The sequence below is a fragment of the Streptopelia decaocto genome (genome assembly GCF_964273445.1).
Source record: "Streptopelia decaocto genome assembly, chromosome: 1".
Lineage (NCBI taxonomy): Eukaryota > Metazoa > Chordata > Aves > Columbiformes > Columbidae > Streptopelia > Streptopelia decaocto.
This window is the reverse complement of record NC_138663.1, coordinates 103822740-103850617: the sequence shown is the minus strand read 5'-3', so window position 1 is coordinate 103850617 and position 27878 is coordinate 103822740. Positions and strand designations below refer to the sequence as shown.

The following is a 27878-nucleotide window of genomic DNA, read 5'->3' as shown; positions in this document are numbered from 1 at the left end:
GCCGAGCGGGGAATGGTTGGGGCGGTGGCAGTGGTGGGTGGGTGGCGGTGGGTGGCAGTGGTGGGCGGGCGGTGCGAGTGTGTGCACGCACGCGCCCTGGGCAGCCGTTAGGGAGCTGTTGTGGTGCGCGGGCTCCCGTGCTCGCGAGCACGTCTCGCAAAGGGCGCTTGTGTCCCGGGGTTGGGCAGCGCAACGGCTCATAGGGGAGCGTTCCGGGGCTTGGTCGTTGTTCCGGACGGGCAGGGGCACCTTAACGGCGAGACGGGCCGCTAAGGACAGAATCGGGAGGCGCCGGGGCTGATGGGCTGGGGTTACGATTTTCTAGCCGGTTGTGTTAACAGTAACCACCCGAAGTTACAGTAGGCCGAACCGGCTGGGTAGTGAGTGCGGAGGGAAAGAGGAGCAGCTTTGGGTGGTTTACATGTCACTGGCTGGCACAGATGCTTTTGGTGTTTTCATACATTTTTAGAGCTGCCTTTGCAAAATTTGGAAAACAAGACCAGAGCAATTCACACCTCATCCTTTAAAGATGAGGTGGAGTTAGTTTTATTCTTCCTGTCAAGAGCTTTTAGAATTTAGCGAATGCACTGAGAAGTAGCATTTTAAATTTCAGTTTACTAAACTCTCTTGAAAAAAAGAAAATCATTCCAATGAATCTTCCGTTATGGTATCTATAATTTTCCCAGCCCTGCTGCGCAGAGCAGTGCATATGGTGTGCGGTGTCACAGTCTGGCATTTTTTGCCCATGGCAGCATCTATGCTGTGTGGATGCTCCCCAGCTGTAGTAAGTAGCTGTTGACAACTTGTGCTCTTTTGTGAAATATGTGTGGAAACGTGAGATGTGTGACGCCTGCCATGGGGCGAGCTCCTTGTGTGTCTCTTGGCTGCTGTGAACATGAGTGATAAACGGCTGACCTGGCCTAAGCCTCTCAAAGAGTTGAGAGAAGTCAGAGTGCCAGTATAGCTGGGGCATACCAGACAGGTATAGTGGTGAATTTAGGTGACACTGCTGATATATTATCATTGTAATCTCTGAGGCATGCTACCTGTCTTGATTATGAACATATTTTGTGGCAGGAAGTGAGTTACAACACACAGACCATCAGGGGTATACGCAATTTGTCAGTAATTAGTTCCTCAGCAACGTGTTATAGATTGCAGCTTTCAGAGGCAATGAATTTGTAGGTTTTATTTGAGTATGTTTTGCATAGCTGTTAATAATATGCATTGTTGATTAAGATCTAGATTATTGTCAAAAGCCACAATGTGGGAGCTTGGTTTGTAAATCCTAGGGGTAGTGTATTGCATAAATAGCCTGAACTGCTGGCAGTGAAGTATACCAGGGCAATCTTTGTCAAAATCAGGCTAATTGACTGTTCTGTCCATGAACAGCATAATGAGTCTCCTCTTATTTATTCTAACACTCAGCGAAGTTATTCAAAGCAAGCAGGTGACTGCTATAGTCAGCAGTTACATTTGCAATTTGACCAATTAACATTCAGACCATGACCTCTGTGCTGTTACTTAGCCACATTTCAGATTCTAAATTGTCTTTTAAAATGAAGGCATTGACATCACTGTTACTTTTACTGTTCGCTTGTGCAGAACATACATGTAAAATAACACATAATGTGCTGCATACAGAAGATGGCAGTATTGTGCATTTTACAACTGATGGACTGTTGACACCAGCGATAGTTTTATGAAACACATTTGGTTGTGTTTTTTCAAATCTTATTTCATTAAAGAATTATTCCAACTGTAATTTTTGTCCTCCTTTTAACAGAGCAATTGCCATAACAACAACCTTCCTTTAAAGTATTTATAAGTAACAATTGAGAAATTCAATAATTTCTTTCATTAGTATGGTGCATGTCATTTTGGTATTTTGCCAGCGTACTTGGGGAAAGAACCATCTTAAGCTTATATGTCTGAGTAGCAAAAAGGAAGATCTCTTTATAAGAAAACACAAAATACATCAGTTGTTACAGATACTCATAATAATTCTAGAAAAAGCTATCATACTTCTTTGAAAGAGGAATACAATAATTGTGTTTTTCTCCATTTTGTTTATTGTCATTAATTTATACATGTAGCAGCAGCTTGATATTCAAGTACAGGTGCAGAATTCCTTATAATTGTAGATTTGGTTGACTCTGAAAATTCATGTTGATGAGGAGACATTCAGAAGTGTGGGTTTGAGATGGGATGTGCTCAGTTTTCCTTGGCACTTCAGGGCTTAGGCTGTGCCATGAACGCACTAGTGAAGTTGCAGCAGTGCTGTCCTTCCCCTCTGTGCTGGATGTTGCTGTTTGTTTGCTCTCTGTGCCAGCCCCATTGTGGGTGATCCTTGGTGCTTTCCACTGCAAAGTGCATGTTTCAAGTCAATATATGTGAACTCCAGAGAGTACATCCTTCCGCCACCTGCTGCCTAATGGCTGCGCTACTGTCTCAGAGGGTAAACAGTTTCTCACATACTGTCTCCTTCTGTGAGCGTGGATCAAAACTTTGTGACAATGTAAGTCACGTTTGCATTATTACAATGGTGATGGTGGTGGCAGGCCTCATTCAACACCCTATTTGCCTAGAAGTTACTAAAAAACCTCCCATTTAACGAGACTAATGCTGCATTTGATCAGCCAGCACTGGTCTGTTTGATGGTTCTGGTATCCCTTGAGCCTAATCTCACAGACTTCTGATGCCTGCAAAAGTTGTGCAGTGTTTATTGTTCTGTTGCACCTGGGGAGCTGCAAAGCGCCATGTACAATTAGACCTGCAGTTCTCCAGGTACGTTTCCATGAGTGACTAATGCTGACAGTAACACATTGACTTTTTCCTTGTAAGAGCTGAACACCACTATTTAAGACTAAAGATTAACTTTCTCAGAGTTTAAAACTGTTAATTCGTCAAATTTGAAAACTGAGGTTAAGTTTGGCCATAGCTGTTAATTAACTTATATGATAGCTATCAATATTTTACTTTTCTGGGATTTTTCCATTTCAAAGACATTGGAAGAAGCGGAAAAGTACGCTGCTAATCACATTGAGAAGATGGAAGGGTTTTGTTTGTTTTACTAAGTCATGTGCTTTCTTGAAATTTCAGTCCTCTTGATTTGTTTGGAAGTCCAAGTTACGGTATACTGTTAATTATATACATACAGATAATACATGAACTCCTGGAGGCCACAAGCACTGAAAAAATTAGAGGTACTGTTCTTTTCAACCAGACAGACAAATTCATTTAGTACAAGAAGAGAGATAGTTCTTTGCACTAGTTCAGTGATATTTCTAGGATGCAGATCATCCGTGAGATTCTGCATGGCCTTGACTTGTAGCTCAACAGTAGTTAGGAAAAAACAAAGGTACTATAAAAGAGGAACTATTTAAAAATCCAGTACCTCACAAATTACTGAATTAAAGGTGTACCTTGCATCTATGCATGTAGATGCCTGAGTGGCAAAATGCAGGCGTGCTTAAATAGTGCTACATATCTGGCCAAAATGGGAGAAAAGAGGCTGGGCAGAAAGTTATCCATGCATGTAGATTTATTACAGAGATAATGGAGTGACAGAATGTTATGGTGTGTTTTAAGACAGTATTAAAAAATGTCATTGATTTGAAGAAACATTAGCTTTCTACCAGTACCTGGTCTAGGCTTGCTTGTCCACCTGACTTGTTTAAAAAAACATGTTGGCTTTGGAAAAAGATTTATAGATGTGCAGCAATTGGTTGCTTATGTGCATTGCTTTGTGCACATACAACTGGATAAACACACGGGCAGTCAGCTGGGTGTCTGTGGCACACATCCAAGTTGCTGTGCACATGTATATCAACTGCATGATGCTCTTCCTGTGAGCTCTGAGTTGGGGTGTTCATCACACTACTCCTCCTGGCCTCCTCTCCCCTCCATCATAAAAATCATTTGTCTTGCTGCTTGCCAGCAAGATAAACTGGGGAAAATCAGCCATCCTGGCTGGAAGTCAGCAGCCCTGATTAGGGAATCCAGTCATGTCTAAGGTTGTTCCTGCTGGGCATCAATGTACTTTGACACCGGTTATGTGTGATTCTGAGGGAAAGAATGGATTTACAGTGATTTACAGCGGGGAGAAGTGATGCCGCGTATTGATGTTCAGTTCTATTTGCCTTCTGGCAGCAGGGAAAACACTTGGCTTTCTCGTTCTCTTCCTAAGTTTCCTAATATTTTCCCCAAAGGTACAACAAAATTCAAATATTCATTATTGAAGCAACACACAGAAGTTTAGCGTGAAGCTGATTACATTTGTGTTCTTTTGAGATTTTTTTTAAATTACAAACATCACAGAAAACTGATAGTCTTCCGTACATCTGTACATATTTTAGTGCACTCCTTTTGATGTGTGTACATAAGTGTGTTAATTTACCAATGATCAGAAATGAACACATCGCTTTTTGTTTTCATAGGCATAGATTGAATGTCAAATCAAATAACATGTCCAATAGTTTTGTACTCAGGACTGATTGCCTAGTGAGAGTAAACAGATACCCGGGAATCAGCTTGATTTAATGATTTTTAAAGATGGGATATCAAGTCCTTTAACAGTGGCCTCTAAAAATAAAATTAAATTAGTGAAACAATAAGTTCTCCATTACCTGAAAGTCCAAGTATTCTTGCACAGTAAATACTGGTTATTGTTTTCCATAAATTCAGTCCCCTAGTTAAGTAAAACTTTCTCACTGGTAGTCATTCTTGTGAAGGTCTTTGGGTTTTCAGTCTCAAGACACACTTATCATTGCTAGAGGACCAACAGAAAAGTAATTTCAAAGTGATCTTCAATTTAGGAACTAACCATTAATCAGAGTGACCACAGGGGGAGAACAGCAGCAGAGTGGAATAAAATAAACCTGTCTTGCTGCCCAGATTGCAAAGAATGTTCAAGTACTTGGGATACATTTCTGTTTCTCAGTTCTTTCTCCTCTGTATTTATTTATTTGTCTTGGTCAACGTTTGACTAATAGTGTAGAGTGCATCGTTAAAATATTTGCATGCATGTGTGCCTGTATGTACACACGGTGTGTCAAGTCTAGAAAACTAGTATGTCCTTATTCAACATACTTATAAGATACTGCACCTCTTCTTAGTCCAGTTGCTATTTTATTGATCCTCCAACAGCAATGAAGTGTTCTCCACCTTTATATCTGCTCTTCTTGTGCAAAGCAATGCCTCATGTGGAGGTTTTTGTGTAGGACGAGGTGTTTGCTCTGCTGGGGTTAGGCAAGCTCCTGAGCCAGGATGTGAGAGTGATGGGACTGGGGTGGGCATGGAAGGACACAGCACTGAGGCTATCAGGCTGGAACCTTCAGAAGTTCTGTGAGTTCAAAGGCAAATGAAGGGATCAAATCGGGAGCTCTGGTTTGTGGGTCCAGGGCTTCCGTGTTCGCCACTCTTTCTTGCAGGGATGACAAGCATGCCCAGTGCTCTCTTATCCTCAAGGGCCCTCTGCACGACCAGCCAGTTTCCCAAAGAACCTGGGTGGAAGTGTCCTGTGGGATCTGGTGGCAGCTGAGCTTCAAGTTCACCTGTGGTGGGTAACAGCACAGCGTTCCACCACCACTCTGCTGCGACATCCCTCAGCCATCTTGTGTGCCTGTCTGACATTGCATTTTTTTGGGGGGAAAAATGGCTGGTCTAGAGCACCGTGTAAAGTTTTGTATTGTTCTAAAAAGAGGAAGAAGGAAAATTAAAAACTTGTTACAGCTTCTATTTTTTTTTCTTCTTACTTACAGAGAAAGGTAGTAAATAACTAACAGAAGACAGTTGTTTCTAGTGCCTGTTTTAGCTATAATAATGGGGGTTAATTATTCAGCCTTTTACTTGGTTGCTCAGTTGTGCTGCTGATGCTTTAATCCTGGGTCACAGAAAGTTTAAGAGTGCTTTACAGGGCAGACTCACTTCTTTTGCCTCAACCTTTCCACACTGACAGGATGTTACGGGTTTTGCTGCTTACTCTCTCTCTAGTTGCCGTTGTTCATGCTGAGCTCTGCAAGCCAGGTAAGTTTTAGAGATGATTCCCATCCTTCTCCAGCTAAATGTAGCTATGAGGTTATGCCTGCAAAGCCACCAGGTCCCCAGAGTTATATTTTAACTGGTTGTCTCTAGTTTGAAGATTGAAATGCTGAGCGTTCACTTCTTTTATGACTTTGCAAATTAAGTACAGAAGTTGATCTCACTTAAAGAGATCATGGCAAACCTCACTGAGACTCTGTAGGACTGTGGCATTTTTCATGCTAGTAACTTCAATTCTTCTAACAAGTTGTGTTAAGACACAATTAGAAGCTGCTGTTTGTGACTAATTAGAAAAGTAAATTATTTAAAATCCTATTTTGGCCGAGTATCAATATATGTTTACTTTTTTCTCTTTGTGTCAGATGCACAGAATGCTTTCAAAGTACGGCTTAGTATCAAAACAGCTTTGGGAGACAATGCAGTAAGTAAAGCATCTTCACATATTCTTCCTAACTGAATTGCCAAAATAGAAGTAATACATACTGGAAAATTTCTGAAGGCAGCAAAAGCAATTTCTTCTGAAGTGTTAGTTGTAATAACTTACTTGAGTCATGATCCGGGCATCCATTTCTTGACCTTTGACTAGTCCACTTCTTAAAATGGCATCCTTTAAGAGAAGTATAAAGCTTGTCTTTTCATAAATGTGATTTTCTGTCAAAGATTTTTTTTTTTTTCCTGGAAAAACAGTGGAGATGTTACACTTGATGCATGAGAAGTGCTGCATAAATCTAACTGTATTTGGGGAAGAGCACTTCTGCTTGAGAGTGAAATGCTTTGGCTTAATTCAAGTCTTTGGGCTTCATGTAGAAGTCCTGGTGTAAGCAATAAGGGTCTGTGATAAATCAGAGATTGGGATGTTAGATGACCAAATAGTCCTTCCTGATCTAATGCACTATGAAAAATGGCAGAGCTCAGTACTTTGTTTGCAGTTTTGAATGCTTAGAGCAAATCTGCAATGTGTTACAGGGCTCAGCATAAAATTAGATATGAAATGTCTTGGACAGTCATCTCTGCTGGAAGTCTGGTGTCTGATTTTGCTCAGAGTCCTGGGGAACAACAATCAGTAGGTTAAATGTTATAAGAGACTGGAGATATGAGAATCTTCCCATGCCCATAGGAGTCATATTGAAATTACCCTGAAATATCAGGTAATTTAAACTAATATTAGGAGGGACCTAATTCTGCTGGTAATTCCATAAACCAGACAAACTGGGAAGAGATATTTAGAATACATGCTAAACTGTTTGTCTGTGGAAATTTGTATTTAAGTCAATCCTCTTGGGTGAGAGACTTTAATTAAACAGTAGTGCGAGCCTGGTTTGTTTAAAAATGTATAAAAAATACTGTATTCCTATGGCTGAAAATATGTCAAAATCATTATTGAAGCTTGTCTTGGAGATAACTGCTAATATTTTGATTTTATCTTTGTTCAAAATAGCAAACAATGAAAATTGCACTTCCCAGTAATGCTCTTTCTTAGGGCTTTTTACTTCTCCAACTATAGTTTACTATTTTTTGCTTATTAAAATAAGGGGGGTTTATTTGATCATTTTTTATCATATTTTTCATCCAAATAGGGTATGATACAGATCATTAATCTTAAATACACTTTATATTACAAGAAAGAAACAATAACTGAGGAGTCTGTTGATTTTTTTTTTGTAGATAGGTAGTAGTTTAATTCAGGTTACAAACTCTGTGAAAGCCCTAAGAATGGGGCAATCTAGAACATCATTTTAGAACAACATACTGAAAGTGGTATGATGCCATACAAGTTACCCACAAATAATGAACAATTTATTAAGTGCACAGGTAGTAGTTTCTTTTCACAGCCATTGCAATCTTCTCTGTGAATGACCAAAACTTCACTTTTTAATTAATTTATTTATTTTAGCAAAGAAAAGCATATTATGGTCATTGTATCATGGTAGCACCCAGCCAGCTTAGAATATCTTGGTATGATGCTCTGCTGTAGAATTCTGTTTCATTCATTTCCGAGACACTTCAAGCTAGATGATAACAGAAAACCCCGATATTGTCGGCATTTTGCTCTAGGACTGGCAGGGTAACTCCAGTATACGTTTAAGGGCATAGGAAATAGGTTAGTGTAGTTTTCCACATGGCTTAGTGCATGCCGTCCACTTTGTGTGAGGCTGATAAAGACAGGACACCATTTTTTAATTTGTTCACAAGGTAGGCTGTACTTTGAGGCAGGGAGTGCCATTTAGTTTGTTGATACAGTTCTTATCACAGTGGAGCTGGAAAGAGCAGCTAAGATACAACAGGTATTTAGCTGTTATCATTTTATTTGCAAATAATAGGTGTTCTTGACAGAGATATTGTTTGCCAACTGGTGGGATGAAGCATGGTGTCTGTAAGCCTACATGGAGGGAAAGTGATTTATGAGTCTCTCTGAGGATGGTGCTAGCATTAGGAGTGGCTTCTGGAATAGCTGCTAGTCACTAGTTGATTCCTGCTCATGGACATAGCAGAGTGGTAGAGAGTTAATTCAAAAGGGCCAAAGACAACTAGGGAGTGAGCAGAAGTGATGTGCACTGAGACATGTATGTAACTCTGTGTCGCCACTCAAATTGCTGTGACATTAAGGGCTTCAGCCAGGTGAAGCAGAAGATGCACTTCTCTCTGGCTCATGTATTCAGACTGTTTCCAGGGTAGAGGATGAACGGGAGCAAAACTGGTGTGCATGTTGTGTCTTGCCACCAAATGGGGCCCAGAAGTGTGTGTGTCTATAGCCACACTGCAGTCTGAATGGCTGTCTAGTTAATACAGAGAACCATTCAGGAGGGAAGGGACCTTAGATGGTCCCTAGTGCCCTGCTGCTCAAAACCATGACAATGCTGAAATCAGATCAGGTTGCTCAGGGCAATCTTGTAACATTATAATCTTGTTCTGTAAGCTTAAATTTTATCTTCCTTAGAGTACTACTATAGCATTTTGTCCCACTAACAATCTACTCTTGTAATCTTTTACCCATTATCTCATAAACCTCCTCTTTTCAGTAACAGACACTTAATACTGGCTTCCACAGCCAGCTGTGTCTCATTCTGCTCCTCCTTAACATGTAAAAGATGGCAAGTACAACTTAGCCAAGCTCTTTGTGTTTATTCCTTTCTAGAGCAAAGACGGTAAACATTAATAGTTCTGGTACCATTATGTAAAGTTTCATTGATAACAGAGCTATCTTATGTTTATAATGTGTGGTTGCAAATGATATTTAATACATTTCCTCTATAGCAGCACAAAATGTGCATCAATAGCTGCACTTCATAGGAACATAAGAACAGAAGCAGCATCCTCAGTCACCAGTTGCAGTCCAGGCCTTTGCAATTGGAGGGTAAAGATGAAACTGATAAAGCCCCGTAGTGGAATGATTCAGGTTTCCTTGCACCTCTGTGTCTGACTGGAGAAAGCTGATGATTAGAAATTGGCTTCTGGTAGTTTGGTGCCCACTTGTCCTGAGTTGATACAATTCATCAGCTTAAAGGTATTCTTGCCATACTTTTCTTCCTCATTGTGTTGCCTCCTCCCTGCATATTCCTGCATGCAGTTATGTACAGAGCTTCTTGTTCATATGGAGCCCACAGCCATCTCTATCTCCTCTGTCTCATCACTATTTTCTTGGGGCTTCATGTCCTTCTGCCCAGAAGGTTGTCTGTAGCATCTTCTCACTGTAGCAACCTCCTCATTTCTGCTGAGCTTTCTCTGCTAGTCTCCTCTTCCATTTCTTGGGGCTTTCTGTTTATTCTGTCTTTTTTTAAAGTGCTCACTCTTTCAGCAGCTAGAGTTCCTCAGAACAAATTGTTTTCTCTGTTTTGAGATATTCTTTTTGTTACTCTGGCTTAAAGAAGCTCTAGGTTACTGCATTATTTATGAAAACTGAATACTAGATATGACAAAATGTGCATGTGTACGTGTACTGCACTAAACAGAAACATATCAAGTGCATAGACTTGGTAGTGCTGCATTGCATTTGTGTCCATGTAAGCATGAAATGGAGTGTACTTCATCATTATTCATTTTCAAGACAACTGATTAAGTTATCTCTATAGCTGGTTTAATCCACTGGATTCAAATTATTTTTTTCTGTACTTTTGGACCTGTTCTCAAAGACTGCAGATGGCATGTAAGGATTCAGTCAATAGTACTACGCATAGAAAATGCAAGATCTTTCCCTATAGTGCTGGACAGTGTACTCCATGATATCTTTAAAATTATGATAAGTAGTTTTATGGCTCTCATCTATATTAATTCCTCTATTACATCATCTTTTTATTTTTGTACTTGTTGCTGTCATTACTGTCACGTTTTCATCAGTGCAGTGGGATCAATATATAGGCTTTTATTATTTCTTTTCAAAGAGTCAGTCTTCTCTTTTTTTTTTTTTCAGTTTAAGTTCCCAGCCTGTCATGCATTATCACAGTATGCTTACACCTCCCTTCATTCACAAGGCAGGAGTTGTGGGTCAGAACCTGGATTTTCAGCACTGCATCTGGATTTTAATGCTACTCAAGTTGTCTGTTGCTCAGCTTTGTCTTCCCTGTCCTGCCACATCTCAGAGAGGCTGTTTCACAGCCCATCATTTGTCTAGGGATGATAAATATGATCAGTATGACTTTCTGCCCTCTAAATGACTGCCTTCTTCCTTGCTTACATTCCCAGTCCACAGGATGTCAGAGCAAAATAAGGACTGATGCCTGGAAGTTGGATTCCTTCTTTCTGTGGAGGGGATGCAGCACCATGTATCTAAAATCAAGACTTTTAAAATCCAGAATTAAGATTTGGCATTTTCAGTGTTCTTTACTGCTTTTGATCTACATCATTGGTATTTGAATGTGTTATAAAGGGCCATGAAAGAGGTCCAGTTGTCAAGAGGATTAAGTATCCACACTGCTGGGTTTCTGATTTGGATGATTACAGTGCAGATTTTTTTAATGCTGAAAGTTAAAATTTAGATTTGTGTTCTGACTGACTGACTGAAGAAAGCTGCCTCTAACCTCCATTAATATAATTCCAAGAAGCTATTAATCTTTGTAATCTGCTGAAAGGAGAAATTCAATCAGTGTGCCTCAGTCAAGGCTCTCATTATAAAATGTAATAGGTGCAGTTCTTACAGGTCATTAGAATTGTGTATGTGAATGAAAGCCCAGGGGAATCTAGTGAAGCTATCTCAGAAAACTGAGTTTGTGGAAGCACGATTTTTCTTCAAGACAACAGAGAACAGTTTTTGGAGCCTGTATTTTACTTCTTACTGAAGTAGTAAGCATGCTATTTTCTTTCTTTTGTCTCATATGTGATGCAGTAATTTGTACTATAGTTAAATCTGTCTTCTTGTTGCAAGAATGGTGTGCAGCAATAAGGGTAAAATCTCATTTTGTTTCCTGGTGTCATGACATCCATCTTCCAGAGACTACTTTCAACGGAGATCCAAATGGTCTTTGTGAGTGGATATAAACTTTGTACTCTAACAGGGTTTATCCAGCGAAAGAGGCAAGGCTGTGTGTGCAGCTGTGTGGGAAGAATTCTAGCAATATGCCTATTCTTTATTACAAGAAACTTTACATCTCCAGTTTCGTCAGCACTCTGAAACATTCAATTCATTCAGTTTTTGGAAATATTCTTTGCACTTTATATTGTGCTTTATAACAGCTGTTAGAAAAAGTCCTTTGTGCATACTAAGTAATGGGCAGCAATTTATTTTCTCAGGACAACCAGAGAATTTATTTTCTTGATTAGTATGGCATTTCAAATTCAGTGATTCTTTTCCCTCTTTGTACTGCCAGCAGTGGTGTTGAAACTGATCATTTTCCATCTCTCTTTACAGTATGCCTGGGATGCTAATGAAGAATACCTCTTCAAAGCAATGGTGGCTTTTGCAATGAGAAGGTATTCCAGCAAGAGCACAACTCAGTAAGCATCTGCTCTGATTTGCCTCATACATATTAACAAAGCTGCATGTATTGGCCCATTCTCTGCTGTACTGAAATGTTGAAATCATTATACACATCTCTGAAAAAAAGATCCTTTGAAAAAAAGTTCCAGTGTATTTCTTTGACACCTAGATATATGTTAAACATCACACTGTCTTAAGCAATGTTCAATCTTTGGACCAGTGTCCCTATTGATGTGAAGTGACACAGCTGTGAATCTCAGTGGGATTGTGCTAATTCACTCTAGCAGAATCTGGCAGTAAGACACGATACCTTCTGGAGACCATACTGTGAGGAGGCGAAGGGACACATTGGCAAGGTCAGGAAACACAGTACAGATCCTGGAATAAACAGCTCTGTTGAGCATTTTCTCAGAGCACAGCTGCAGCAGTATGTTGAGGATGAGCTCACTCAGAGAACTGGAAGGTGGATAACTGTGCTAGTGCTGTGTTCTCTTGGTGGTATCTGTCCCTAAGGTTGTAGCGGTTGAGTTACCTAACATCGAGAAGTTTCAGATGTTGCAGTTCAGACATAAATCAGCCTTTAATTGGTTTTGGGATTAAATCTGCCCTGAGGTATTGAATATTTGCAGGCTTCTCTGATCCTTGCTACTTATGAAATTAGATACCAGATTAGACTGACTATTTAGTAAGCTGTATTTTCAATGTGTTCTTATCTTTCTTAAACAAGAAAACTTGTATTTCTGGAGGCCTATTATTTTTTCATTGTTTTTCAGTCTTAAAGATTTATGGTGGGCCAATGAGGAGAAAGTTCTTAATTTACTTTAAAAAAAACACCTGCCTCAAACTGTCATAGTATCATATGAAGCATATTCCACATTTGAAATAATATTAGTTAACTTTAGTCACATGAGAGTTACTGTGGCTGCCACACTTTGTCTTAAATAGAAGGTGCTTTCCCCTTCCATGTAGCAGGAGTGTTTTGTTCCTTGCTGATTTATTTTTATTCCTCAGAAGTTGTCTCCTTTGACCAAGACAGCCATTACACCAAGCTTAACAAAAACAGCCAAGTATGCTACTGCACACAATTATAACTACACTAAAAATGAGTTCAAGATACAAGCTAATTAAAGGTGATTATGCAGGGTTTTTTCTCAGATTTGTGAATTAGCTGAGTTTTCATCCACTATATGATCCATGAAGATTTGCTTATGTATACTTATTTTAGTCCCACGTCATTTTTAAAAATTACTTGCTTCCCAAAAAGTCATGGTGGTTTCACATGGCAAAAAACCTGTGTCAGAAGCCAGTGATCTTTTTCCTCTTCAACCACCGTGGCTCTCTGCAGACTCAACTAACACTAGAAAACTTGTTGCAGGAACGGGAAAAAAATCAAACCACTACAAAAGGAGTTAAAATTTTGATGGAAGTTATCTCTGTTCACTCTGGGAAATCACAGAATTTATGCTCAATTAATTCATTTCCCTACCAAGACAACTTTTCCTATGGACAAAAATAATAATGTCAGTGTTCCGGCTTGGAGGTGGGATTGCACATATCAATAATTTCCTGCTGTTAAGTTTGTCAAAGGAGAAATCAGTATAATATTTGGAAACAGCTGGGTGTGCACATATTTTTCTCTTTTTAAGATGATGTAGGACTTCCTCATGGGGTATAATTTGTTGGAGTTTACGTTGTAGGTGTAACTGATAACTTTTTGAGGATTTCTAGACACCTTTGGGTTGATGTGTAGACAGGATGTCAGCCAAAGTGCAGCTCTACAGCTCTGAGATCTGGTACGGCTTACTAGGCAACAGGCTGAGGAGTTCCATATCTGTAGATCTCTGCCAAATCCCAGGGGACCTCAGGGTCCCCCTTCTATGGTGGAGAGCTAGATGAACCTCCCAATACACCCCAAATAACCTGCCTGTGATGTTAGAGCAGGAAAGCTACGAAACCATCCATCTTACTAGAAGTCCTGGAAATAATTCACTCCTCTCCCCACCCTCGGGGCAGGCAACTGGAAGGAACTGAGAACAGAGGAAGGAGGGTGGTCCATCTCCATCCCCTCTGCAGTGGGTAGGGAGGTGTGGGAGAACTCACCATCCTGGAGGGCAGTGCCACATGCCATGCACGCAGGAGTGGCACTCTCACATAGCTGGTAAGGATAGTAGCAGGGGCTTGCAGTGTGGTGAAGAAGGAGGCAGAAGCAGGAGCTTGTGGCAAATACATTACATTACACTGCAGGTTTTACAGTTAAATGCCAACAGATTTTCTTTGGGAGCTGTGAAAGATCAATGATCAATTACTCTGTCGTAAAAGAAAAACCAAAATGCATTGTGGTAGCATCTACATTTACCCAAATTGTGCATCTGGTTAATTAAAGATTTTTGTCAAAATAAAGACTTATGAAAAATTCACCAGTATTTTACATAACCAAATACTGGTTCTGCCATGGTATGTATTTTGCACAAGGCCATAACCAGGATGTGACAAACCTCTCCTTTAACATCCCATTAATTTCTAACACACCCAGAGCTCTGCAGTAACTCACAGCCACAACTAACTCGCACATGAGACCACATGCCTTTAACTTCAGCAAGTTGGATTGGGCCCCAGGTAATTTGTCTGGTGGATAAGCATAACCATTGTTTCAGCCTGTGCCATCATTTTTGACATTCAAAGTCACCTTTTATTAGGCTTCTGAAACTGCATAAAAGCCAGCCTGTAATCACAACCAATTGAATGTGCTGCTGGAAACAGCAGTTGATGCTGGTTTTGCTCTCGTGTAACTGGGAGATCCAATGCAGAATGGACAGGATTGCACCTTATATCGCAAATTCTCTAATGTTGGTTGCTAAACTAAAATTTAATAAATCATGGAGCTGTGTTTAGTGTTTGAAAGGCTTAGTGAATTTTCAGGTTTGTGTGAAATGGAATATAGACACAATCCATCAAATGACTCAGTAATTATTCATACAGATAAATAACTTATTTTTCAGTGGAGAAATAAAAATCTTTTATTTCCTTCTCTATCCATCACCTTTTGATTGATTTTCAGTAAATACATTCGTGAATTACATAAGCCAACCTTTGATCTTTCAGTGTTAAAAAATTGTCTGTAGTCTGTGTTAGTAACCCTGATTTCTCTAATCTGTGACCCATTTGAAATAATATAAATCTCTTTTGTGCCTGAGACTAGTTGATCTGTAGAGCAGAAAGAATGTAATCACATTTATTTTCAGTCAAGTAACAATCTGTTTTTAGTACATTTTACCCCCCTTTGTAGATAAACAAGCTGCAGTTTTCCTCATGGATTGACAAGAGAAAGAATTCATCAACATTGTCCATCTTCCAAAAACAGGCTATTTTGATACTAAAAATATTGTGACCGTTTAGAACAACAAAATAAGCCTCTAGAGTTAAAGCTGTTAAGTCAAGGTGATCCCACGACTTCTGTTCTCAGAAGGAAGAAAATAATGTTCCTTTGCAGGAGCAGCTGCACATGCTGGCTTGGAAGAGGCCTGAAGCCTTCAGGAGAGCTGTAGACGAGCACTTGGACCTTCGGGCTGTGGTTCTCCCACAAGCTGACCACTGTAGGCACCCAGCTCCCTTTGGGTCTCTGGCAGCTCTTTCTTACCCCTAAACAATCCTTTAAATCTCCATAGGGAACAATGATGGTGTTTCAGGCCAAGGAGCCATCAGGGTTTCCTTTACTTACTGGTGTTCACTTGCATATATTGAAAGAAATGGAATTTTGGACTGTTGCCATAGTGCTGTAAGGCAGAACCAGGATCTTGTAGTTTTGATGATAGCAGTCTCCTATAATTGCCATGACAAAAGTCTGTCACCTGCTAAGGAAATAAAAATATGTCTACATATTTATTTACAAATACACTTAATTAGCACAGTGCATGTAGAAGTCACATTTCTCAAATCTATACCATGTAAGGGCATAGTTTTATAATGCTTCTGCATGCTGTGAATCCAATCTGTGTGCAAATAACACAGGAAAAAAAAAAGTGTACCTGCTGTAAAGAAATTGCCACATTGGTGCTTGCTGATCCAATCTGTTTTGGTGTTTATTCGGTCCCCTTTGAACTTCTCATGAGTAGCAGTATTCTCTTTGGAGCCTCTAAGTATTTACAGCATTCAGATTCCACCTGTGCAAAAGTGGTGGCAGTGAAGCCGGATTTTGGAGGTGTATAATTGCGCAAGGATTTTAGACACAACAGGAAGCAGAAAGGAGGCAAAATTTGCATATCCTAGTGTGAGCCTTGCTGCCTGTTTGATTCAGTGCTGTTTGTTCTAGGGAGAGAGAGAGATACTGCCCCTAATGATGACCAACTGCCCTTCCTCATGCTGAAAGTCTTGGCACTGTAGGGAAGAGCCCAGGTTTAGGATCTTCTCTGATTCTCTGAACAAGAATGAGGAAGTCAGGATGTTCAGCCAGTCTTTTTCTACCAAATTTATTTTTCTCTTTGGGGATCAAGCTTTCCTCACTCATTCCATTTAATGAGCACCTGTAGGGCAAAATGAACCCAGGTTTTCTACCTCGACCAGTTTTTGATTGTGCTACAGAAATTCCAGCTTTAAGAACTGCAGTGACATGAAGCTTTAGGTCCTACTGTTATAAATTCTCCTGATGGAAAACTTCCTCTGCAGGTGCAGTTTTAGATGTTCTGTGAAGTCAGCAAGAGTTTGTCAGCCACCAGCGAAAAGTAGACTCTTTCCCCACCTCCTGTAAATTTCGTGCTTTGCTTTTGTTTTGGGAGGAATAAATCTGCTTTGATCTTCTCACTTTTGCTAGCAAACTGATGTGAATATCTCTTCAAATTCCAGAGGATGGCTTCCCTCTTTTATCCATAAAAATTCTGTTTATTTACAAAATTAATGTTGTTCAGAGAGGTAAAAGTGGGTATTTCAGCTCTGCAAAGTCATTGCTTTCCATTTTATTGCATATCTCTATGGAATATGTACGTTTTCTGTTAAATAAAAGGTTGCCCTACCCAAGCCACCCAAAACACCACCCAAGGAAGCTTTCAGCAATAAGTACAATATTTCTGCAAAATATCCAGAATGAACTACTGTGATCGTTCTGCCTTAAAAGTGAACTTGGTCTTTTCTGTATGAAAACTATGCATTCATCGGCGATGTTGGCTCCTTTACATTCCTTTCTACCTCCTTCCTGCTCTTCAGGCCAATGCAGAGCTCATTTAATTATCTTTGTAATTAGCCAGCAGATGGCACTGCAAAACAGAGCTCTGCGGCAGGAGAGATTGCTTCCAGCCGGCGATTTGTCCCGAGAAACAGCAGAGGCTGGAAAGGAAATGGTAAAACTTGCATTGTGATGATGGGCAGGCCAAACTTGAAAACCAATTGTACTAGTTAGTAATGAGCATTACAAACATCACTGTAGCTAATTAAAAGAGGAGCTGCATTCTTCTTCATTGTCTCGCTGCAGGGTTTCCTGCTCCAGAACAGCAGGTTGTATCTGAAAACTGATCATTCCAAGCAGGCCCTGTCAGGACAGGGCAGCTATGTTGTGCCTATGGCCAAGTTAACCTTGTGCAAAGGTGAACCAAGTCCAAGCTGCTCTCTAGAAATAAAAATGATCCTAACCCTTGGTCCTGGACTTTCAGAATATCTGCTCACTGCTTGGACATGGGTAGTAAATCTAAATACTGAGCCAAATTATTTGCGTTATTTATTAATGATACAGATTCTTTTCCCCCATTTTTATCTCTCGGTCTGTCATTGAATTCATGAAGGCTTTGTTTGTCCTTTTATGGTACATGCTATGTTCGTTGCCATGCTGTAATAAATGTCACCTTATACAATTCCTGTATATTACATGAGTTTGCCAAGTTTGTTTCTTAGTTGTGTGAATAAACTAGGAACAGACAGAAGAACATGGGGTCACCATCTATCCTCAGGCACTGTTATGATACTAATATATTAGCCTTTACTTCTTTAGTTTAAATACTCCATTCCATGAGATTTTCTAATGATGGTGCCACCATTCGTTAGTATTAGTAAGAACTGTAAGAATCGGGAAAAAAAAGCTTTTAAAATACATTTTGCTCACTTTTTACATGGTGCCATTGGAAGCTGCCTACCTGTGCTCTTCCACTATTAACTTCACATAAAGCTGAGCAATCTTCTTTTAAAACAGTTAAGTGTTTGTCATAGCATAAGCTAAAGGGCATAGGCCAGTGCCAGTATGACATCTACATTTAGCCTGTTGCCTCCACTCTGTGCCTAACTCTGTGCAGAAAGTTGTCAAAAAGAATAACATCAATTTCATTGCTTTTCCCTCCAACAAAGGCATCTTGCAGAAGGGCTGCTGCACTCACTCGAAAATCATGTGGGGAATGCTCGATGCCTGGCTCTTGTGGTATTAGCTGTCAAACCCAAAATTCTAAGTTCATCAATGCATTTGCCCCATTATATGGCCTTTGACACAGCCCCGATGATTAAGATGCAAATACGTATTTTTCCATTTGGTTACACTAAATGTATGTGTGAGACCATGCACATTTGTAAGAGATTCAGAAATTCATTGAAAACTCAAGTTTGGTCTCATTAAGCGTGATTTTTTAAAATGATTATATTGGGAAGTGGGTAATACTGTTTCTTCCCTAAGCATTAACTGTTCACTTTTTTAAAAGTAAGAATTTTCCCCCCTTTAGATGAAAGCTTTTAAGAAATTCTAAAATATTTTTAATGCTTCCTTCCATGCTTCTTTAATTATGGTTTTTATTTTAACTTTCCACAGAATTTCCAATGTGCTGGTCTGCAATGTGACAGATCGGGTGTCATTTTGGTTTGTGGTCACAGATTCTTCCAAAAACTTGACAACTGTTCCTGAAAGTGAGGTAGAGGCAGCCATCAGGTACAGTCGCTGCTTCTGCAGCCTTTTCTTCCTTGCTGACTGGGGATGCTTTATATCTCTGGGCCTTGCATGAATGAGCACTCTGCCTGTTTAAGGATAAACTAATCCAAGTAGTTAAAACACCAAGGGGTCAGTACTCTTTAATGCATGTGAGGTTAGAAGGATTTTTAACAATTTCAAAGGAATGCAAAGCATGTGAGCCTTGGGATGATAACTTTGAAAGGAGTCTGTCTTAATGCTGGAGCCTGAGGTGAAATCTAGTCCTTTTCCAGAACCCTACCTGTAATTTGCTGTCCAGTGCATGGCACATACACTGCTCTCACCCAGCTGCTACATTTCCCAGAGCCTTCTTCCTCAGATGACAGAATTTCACTCTTTCTGGGTGGGATTTACATCATTTAACTTTTCCTTGCGTGCCACTTGCCTGTCTACACCTGGACTAATGACCATAGGCTCCCTTTCGGTGCTGCTCAAGTACAGTTCATCTGACTTCAGAAGTCAATTTTCAGATGAGAAAAACTCATGTGAAGGCTTCATGGGCAGAGCTGGCTATGTCCCAGCTTGGCTTAAACAATCTTAGACTCGCATTCTTTTCATACCAGCTCTTTCTAGAATGCCAGCTGATAGCGTAGCTGAGCATGGCTGGTACAAAGTACCAGGTGGTATAAATCAGTTTGCTCTCCACTAAATATCGCATTCTGTAGCCAATAAAAGCAAGATCGTGGAGTTGAAGAGGGAAAAAGAAAAGAATAGGTAATCTGACTTCAGTGGTCCACCAAACCTGCATAAAGGGTCTATAGGAATGACTCCCACAAGCAGCATAACTCATGTACATTTCTCAAGCGTGGAGTGGAAAACAGACCTCTTTGTTTTCAGACTTTCTGAACTTTGTCTGGAAAATTCGTGTTATCTCTATGGACGTGTAATGCCTAATTCCCAATGAATGAGTATGTGTTCTTTTGGAAAGATTAACTTCTAAGCTTATGAGCAGATTAAACTGTTTCCTACAGAGACACTAATCAATGGCTTCATAGCATTAGTGGACGAAGCAGATTATTTATTCATTGAAGCTTTCTGTAAGAGTGCTGGAATGCAGGGTTTTTGCATTTCTGTTATTCTTTGATATGTTCAGTAGCATAAGCTGATTTATTTGAGTCTTTTGTGTGCCCTGTTTGCCACAGAAATTGGATGCTGTTGTAGTATGTTTGGTTTTTAACTGCTGTTTGTCACCCCATAAAGAATAATATGCTATTTATGAAAAGTTTTAATTCCTCCCTAACTTATAAACAAGAAATAAAATGATCTATAAGACTACAATACTTTATTCAATTGCTTCTGATTGCAGGTTTCCATACTAAATCATTATTCTAATTCTTCATACTATAGTAGCACATAAGAATGTTATGCATGGACCAGGATTTTATTGTAAGAGGGTCTCTACAAACTAGAGTAAAGAGGAAGGCAAACCTCCTCAGAGATCTGTATGAGTTCCAAGATCTTGCATAAATATACACAAGATATATTTATGCATATACAAATACAAAATACACCTGTAGTTACCTGCATGTGTTTCAGCACATAATTCTGTAACTCCAGCCATTAGATAAGGGTGAACAATGCTTCTTTCAGCTGTTCATAATGATCCTTTCACATCAGTAAGGATGAAAATCTTTTCTAAATCAAAGACGGCTTACCATATAATGAGTCTCATAATATGTCATGGCTTTCTGTCCTTTCCAGGAATGCCAGCTTTCCATTAAGGCTAAGAACTTCCTGATTAAGGGACAGTCAAACATTATAATTTCCAAGAAAATAAATTTGCAAAATCTTACCTGTATTTCCCATGTATCTGTTCTTAGGAAATACTTGCGGTATGGCAAATAAATCGAGTTGTATACTCAGAAAAGCTGCTGTAAATCATACAACTGCAATCAAAAAGAATCTCTCAAGACCAATATGTGTAAAGTATTTTCTCAAAAATTTCTGACATTTTGAAAAAGCTAATGAAAGATACTACTAAAACCTCTAAAGGCTGCTTAAATTCAGATCCAGAAATACCTGCAAATGCTTAGAAGTGGTGACTGTGGGTGAAGAGGTGAAGATAGCCATTAAAGGGCAGCTGGTTTATTACTCATATGAAAAAGTATACTCATATGAAAAAGTATACTCATATGAAAAAGTGTATTTCTCAGACTTACAGATTCACATAATAGACAAAAATGTGCTAAGTACAAATCCCTTTAGCTACATCCTGCAGGGAAGAAGGGCATGTTGGCAATAGATGTGGCTTTTTCTGAACCACATAGTATCCTGTGTCTCATGGGCCTTAGAAAATCTACAGCACCAAGAGCAAATGTTTCTGCTCATCACGTGTGGGACAGTTCAGTTTGGGGAATCAAGGGGCATTGATAAGTAAATCTGAGCATTGCATGGCAGATCTGCCACTACTCTTGAATGCTGCATGAGTAGTACAACAGAGCCACCCTTCCAGATTACAACCTGCTATGTATTCAGCACATGGTCCGAACCAGAGACAAATAATAATAATAATGTACTTAAAGTCTCATCTGTATTTCCCAGTTTTTTAGATAAATGTGTATGAAAGTCTGGTGTCCAAAACCCTGTAAGCATGTCGGTGTTTATGAATTACTGACAGGGTCTGTGTTAAAGTGGAGGTCTGTGTAATCCTACCAACATCATGTTGGATCAAATTGAGCCCTGCCTGACTTGCAGCACATACATTACAATTATTTTTTTTCTTCTTTTTACTTATAAAATATCTATCTATAGAGAGCTGTAATGTTCTTTGTGTTTTTATGAAGGATGAACCGGAACAGAATCAACAATGCCTTCCTACTGAGTGACCAAACGCTGCAGTTCCTGAAGATAACCTCAACCTTATCACCTCCTGTTGAGCCCTCCACGCCTATCTGGCTTATCGTATTTGGTGTTGTTCTTTGTCTCATTGTGGCTGGAATTCTTTTCCTTGTTGTTGCAGGGATTCAGCAACGCAAGAAGTAAGCGGCTTAGCTTTTCTTCTGTTTTAACTGAATACTGGCAAGTTAACTCAGCTGGGCTGGTTTTGCTTTCCAGATCAGCCTCAGAGAAAGTATAGCTCTTCCCCTCCTCCCTCCATAGGTAAAGATAACCCATGTGTCCTTTTCTGAGAAGAGGGGTTAAATTTTTTAGCTGTGAAGTATAGATGCTATAAGAATGCTGGGCTGTACTGAGGAAATAGGAATTATAAGAATACAATCCTGAAGGCCACCTAGTTAGAGGTGATAGCTTTACAAAGACATTTGCTGTCATTCTCCTCAAGGTTTTGTGTGCCATAGGTGAGCCTCCTCTCACAGACTACCCAAATAGCTACCAAGAGGGAGAAGGCTGGCAGTGACTGTGCCCCTTCCAGGGCAGTAGTGTCAAAGGCTGGCAGGGCTAAAAACAAAAATTCTGTGGCAGTTTGAGAAGCCTCAGTAGAGGACACAATAATGATTAATGCATGTCTGAAGAGGGCCTTCTCAATGGAACAGTGCATGGTCTCACCTACCATTCATGACCTGATGAGTCCAAAGTACCCAGCCCTTCACAGAATCATGACCAGATCTCACCACAAGTCCAGGTGTTTGCTGTTTGGCAGTAGGGTTGGAGAGAGATACCCTCTTTTCCTCTCAGTTTTTGCCCTGTGGAGACAGTGGTGAAAAAGAGAAAGCTATTCATGCTTCTCTAATGTGAGCATATTGGAGCAGGCCAGAAAGTAGGTGAGGTTTTGGTCCTGCCGTCTCTGTTGGCTCGGAGTTCAGCATAAGTAGTGGAAATTGCTCAGCTAAGCTGAGATTCTGCCACAGAAGTTCAGCTTCTGCCGTGATTTAGGCTGCCACTGAGGTTAACACAAAATTATGACTTCAGTGTAGGTTTCCGCTGACAACTAGATGATGTTAAAAATATTGAACGTATGGTGGACTTCATCCCCAAATACATCAACAATGGATTTATATATGAAAACATGTTGTGTTGCAGAGATTTTTTCTTTCTACCTCCTTATCACCTTGAAGAACAGCGTTAAAAGACTTCAGAAAAACAACACATTGTGAAGGATAAGTGGTACTCATAGAGACCTCTTAGTAGTCTAGCCAGGATCCTTTCAGTTATATTTTGCATTCAGAAGAGTGCCATGAATTTGCAAAACCCCTTTATATTTTCAAAAAACAAAATTCAACAAACAATAGATGAGAGATGTCGTTGGGGAAAATCTGGGCAGGTACTTGAGATCTGTGGATAGTTTAAGCCCTGTCACAAGCTTCCATGTGGTATGGGCTGAGTTTTTTCATCCGCTGAACCTAGGCAACCTCTTCTGTAAAACTGGAGAGTAACGTTGCTACCTGAAGCCTGTACCTGCTCTCTCTGCAGCATCTTATCTCCGTGTGTCTGTGTAGTCCCTAACTCAAAAGGGGTCTTTGAACATTTCAAATAAATGCAATACAAATAAGTTGTGCTTAATAGCTATGAGTTTTCTAGCTAAAATAGTAATTTCTGTTTTATATTGGCCTACAAGACAGCATTTATCCCCCTCCATTTTCAAATAACTCAGCTGAGCTTGAGCAGTTGCCCTCAATATGGTGTAAACTACATGTTCTTACTGTCCTACCACCAGTAATGTGGCTTGTTGCTGCTTGCCTATAGTCACTTGGCATCCTCTCTCTCTCATGCTCTTGTTGTCCTTTTATTTCACTTATCCCTCAGTTTCTAACTTTTCCTGAGAGCAGATTCATTTGTCATTGAACTCTAACCGTCTTTTCTTATCAATGGCATCTGCAGGCAGGGGTGAAGGAGTGAGAGAGTAAACCGAGCATGTATTTCTGCCATCTACTGTTGCAAAAACTGGACAGGTAACAGGGATGGTCTGAGCTATTTGACTCCTCAGAAGTGCCAGACATCAGAGAAAAGTGTTTCAAAAGTGCTTATCTCTTTTTTAGGCACCAAAGTATGTGACAAGGTTGTCAAAGACTTCAGCATGTCCTGTAATGATTTTTCTTGGAAAAGTGTCCAGAGCTGACATAACAGCAGCTCTGTTGCCTAGTAAGCTGTGTTGGAAATCTGGCCTCAAGGATGGTGTTGACTTCTCATAAATCTGGCATTTTGTCTTTATTGGCCTTTAAAGTACCAGTTAAATACCTGAGTTCAGATAAGGCCAAAAGCATGTACTTCAAGCCTTTTGTATTCAGGGTGGTAGAGAAGCACATGATTGGCCTATAATGGAGTTTCAGTAATGAGTTAGACTCATGTGTCATTTCGTGAACTGAAAAAAATTCTTAATGAGGTCTTCACTGTGCATCTCTGCCAACATATAAAATTCTGAGCCGCAGCTGCCTGCAGCTTAAAGAGCTCCATATAATCATAGCCCTAGACTCTAGGGTGAGCTGGATCAGACACATCTTCCAGCCTTATGTTTGTTCTCCTGTCATCGCAGCAGTATGACACCTCCCTCTCTGATAACAGATTGGTCACATACCCAGGGCAGGACCATCCTCTGCTGTCTCTGCTGGGCTAGACTGAAGTCCACTCCCCCCAAAATCCCATCTGCAGCAGAGGCCATAAACATTTGCTCTGGAAGGAGTGGAAACAGAGTAAGCACACACATTGCTTCCCCCTATTACTCTACTAGCACCTAATTTGCAGCTGGGGGCCTTTCTGAGCTGGATTTGATCTTCATATATTGGGTAACCCACAGTAATTTCTCTCCCCTTAACTTGTTGAGTCTCCCCTTGGACTCAGAAATTTTTAGCGTCTCTGAATTCCCATGGCAATGAGTTCCACACATCTCCTACTCCTCTCATTTCTTTTGAGTCTGCTTCTTAGTATATTTTTTAATGTTCTGCCTCCACAGTTTTTGTATTAAAGAACACTCTTTTTATACTGTAAGAGCAGATACAGCAACCAGGGGTCAGAGGTTTCCACTACTACCTCCCATGTTTATTTTCAGGAAGTATGTAATGCCAAGAATCTCCGAAAGGCCAATAAAATTTTATTATTGTTAATATCGCTGTCATTAGCAGTTACACTGAGCCAGGTTGTTATGATTGTCCTGAGTCAGATTGTTACAATACATGTTGCGGGATAGGAGGAAGCAGTGGATCTGACCTTTGAGTTTTTTATCCTCTGAAACTGCTGATGCTGCTGGCTATAGAGTACAGTAGGTTTTTCAACTATGAACTAGTAGATCTCAAGGCCAGAAAAAATCTGGGATTAAAGGGACATCGTGACATCTTGACTGATATTTCTGTATTACATCTTCTTGTGGTTGTATTTTTAGATTATTTTATTCAGCAACTGTTTTAACATGCTTTTGATGAGAACTGGAGCCTGGAAAAGTGCAGCTGTTTGATCTAGAAAACAAAAGTATAAAATACTGGGTAGGAAGGTGGCCGTTAATGAAGCTTGAACTAAAAATGCACATTTGCAACATTAAGAGTACTGAACTTCTGGAGAAGATCGAGGAGAGTGAGGACACTCAAGTCTCCACATTTGGAGGCTGTAGTCTAAAGCTGATCTGTTTCTAAAAAAAGTATGTTTTAATTTGTCCACATCATAGGGTGAAATCTCTGACATACACAACAGGGTCAGACTAGGTGTTTAGTGCAGTCCTTTCTGATGTAAAGCAAAAATAAATTTAGAGATTTTTTACATTTTTCCTTTGCACTGACTTTTCTCTCTGCACCCTCCAGTCATTTTGCAGAATAAGGAGATGAAGTAATATTTATAACATACAACATGTTTACTCTAGGTTTTCTGATTCCCAATCCTGAACTCAAACCAGGCCATCCAACCTGTGGGTCTCCCACCTTCTGTGGGGTATTTACAACAGCAAAGAGGTGCACCAGGTGATGCCTTTCAGTACATAACCTGTGATAAGCTTCTGGCTAAAGGTGCAATTTTCTATCTGGAATCATGGTGGAGTGCTGCAGGTCAACAGAATAAAATGATGTTCTCTTCCTTGTTTTTAGAAAGAATAAAGACTCAACAGAGAGAGAAAATTTAGAAGAAAAAAGTGAAGGGACAGTAACAGTAGAAAATGGGATTCCTTGTGAAACGCTGGATTTAAAAGCAGGCCACATTAATGGAGTGTTTGCAGCAGATGATGAGCGGTTCACGTCCTTATGAAATGCTGCCATTGCTATCTGGTAGTTTTTTTGAAGACTCCTGTGCCTACCTTATCTCGTCACTACTCCTGAATGTCAAACATGAAGACAAGAAAAATGTTCTTTCACTTAATTTCCCTCGAGAGAACCTTTTGCTGATAACACATACACTCAAACCTCCATTACAAAGCTTTTGTTCATGAGCAAAGCAAATGAGAAGATGTCAGGTGATATCCATTGAAGATTTCCAGAAGATGTGTGGCAGAACAGGGCTGAAACCTGCGTTGTGTCAGGTGTTTAACTTTTAATGATTATTTATATATGCCTATTGCTTGTTTTTCCCTGATATAAATGTGAAATTTCATTATTCCTGAATGCCACTGGGGAGATCATCTATCATTGTCAATTCTTGCTAGGCTTTATTTCAAGCCATATGCAAAAGTGTCTCTGTAAAATTACCTCTGTTTGCTGATACGCAGTATGCCTTTGCATGGAATAGTGATTAGTGCATGAAAGTTTCAATTTATTAAGGGAAAAAAGGCAAGCTTTCACAGTCTCTGTAAGAGCAGGTTAAAAAGCGGCTGGTAATCTGTAGTTTTAGGACTAGCAAGAATCTGGTACTAAAAATGTTTTTCACTTAACAGTAAAAGTCACAGATTACATGACCTGGAAATTAAAAGCGGCAAAAGTTTGAAATATGTTGAAATTAAAAGTTGCAACAATGGGCAGATTTTCCAAAGGTGCAGTCTGTGATTAGTGGCCCAGCTCTCATTAAACCTAGGAGGGAATTTCACAGCTCTTTGAAAAAATCTTCCTGACATTTTAAAATAATAAAACTAGAGCAGATTTCTAAGACATAGTGAACCCAGGGTCATCTGAACTCTTCATGTGGCAGCTGGATAGCTTTTGAAAAGATTGTGTTTGAAACACCAGCTGCTGGGCTTGATGGACCTGACCCAGATAAGAATGTGCAGACAGTGGTAAGTCAGCAGAGACCATTCAGACCTGTGTGTCTTTCCTGTTTATGTGGCTGGAAGTTCAGGGTACCAAATGGTACCAAACCCCAAACTGCATTGTTGAATTACTTTGAAATCAGCGGTACATACACACTGTGCTATCTGTACCCTAATCCTGTTCCCATTTAAATCAGTGATACAATTCATACTGATTTCAGAAGAACTGGGCCCCATTAAAGGGGCACTGTATGTGTGGGTATCTGAACACAGAGAATGGAAGTGTGTTGAAGGCAACTATGATATTGGCAGTCACCAAACAGCCGCCCATGTCACTGGAGGCAGGATTTGACCGTTAGCCGTCTTTTTTTCCAGTGTCATGTTTGGAGGCAATATCAGAAAACCCATTTACTTATTTGGGTTATTTCATCAGACTCCTCACCAACAGGAACAGGGTCAAACAGGGTAAAAGCTGCTTGTAAAGGACCATCCAGTGTCCTGAAGTGTTTCTTGTCTCCAAGGGTACAAATCCTTCAGGATTTTGGCTGTATTGAGCACTTTTGACTGTCCATTTGACTCAGCACTGCCTCTTGGGTGTGGGGTGAACAGAAGGGGAGGAATGAGGAGGAGATGATGGGGAAGCAGTGGGGTGAAGGGAGGAAGCTGAGTGGGGGAAGCCTGAGGCCTGGGGAGATGGGGGGAGAGGAGGGCTAAATGCAAAATAAAACTTTTGAACCCAGTGATCATTTGCCTCAGTTGGTCTCATCTGTCATGGTTGTCTTTCATGTCCTGATGGTGAGTCCATCTGGACAAGGACTGTGTCTTCTTTGTATCCCAGAAGGTGTGCTGCTCCATTCTGGGAAAGGATTAATAAAGTCAGTTATTAATGACAATATCTCAGTGCTTCAAAAGTACCATCCACAACATGGAGATGTATTTCTCAC

At 40.1% G+C, this 27878-nt stretch overlaps 1 protein-coding gene across 4 annotated transcripts; it reads left to right on the top strand.

Moving 5' to 3' along the window:
- Positions 1–7: 7 nt before the first annotated feature.
- Positions 8–27555, top strand: CLTRN (collectrin, amino acid transport regulator). Of its 4 annotated transcripts, XM_082049778.1 has the most exons (9): positions 8–33; positions 687–784; positions 2640–2787; positions 5960–6027; positions 6405–6463; positions 11885–11970; positions 18729–18845; positions 21668–21862; positions 25847–27555. In XM_082049778.1, the coding sequence occupies exons 3-9, from the start codon at positions 2699–2701 to the stop codon at positions 26001–26003; spliced, it is 771 nt and encodes a 256-aa protein (XP_081905904.1). In that variant the 5' UTR covers positions 8–33; positions 687–784; positions 2640–2698; the 3' UTR covers positions 26004–27555. The 4 variants fall into 4 exon arrangements, with proteins under 4 accessions (XP_081905904.1, XP_081905906.1, XP_081905907.1 ...); XM_082049780.1 differs by lacking the exon at positions 2640–2787; XM_082049779.1 differs by lacking the exons at positions 8–33; positions 687–784 and having other exon boundaries at positions 2117–2787.
- The last annotated feature ends 323 nt before the right edge of the window (positions 27556–27878 follow it).

What these genes read in the sequence shown, in the direction of transcription:
- CLTRN (XM_082049778.1), top strand. Translation starts at nt 2,699, where the DNA reads ATGCCTGCAAAAGTTGTGCAGTGTTTATTGTTCTGTTGCACCTGGGGA. An exon ending in CAGCTTTGGGAGACAATGCA is followed by an intron (nt 6,464 to 11,884) that starts GTAAGTAAAGCA and finishes CTCTCTTTACAG; the next exon opens with TATGCCTGGGATGCTAATGA. An exon ending in GAGGTAGAGGCAGCCATCAG is followed by an intron (nt 18,846 to 21,667) that starts GTACAGTCGCTG and finishes GTTTTTATGAAG; the next exon opens with GATGAACCGGAACAGAATCA.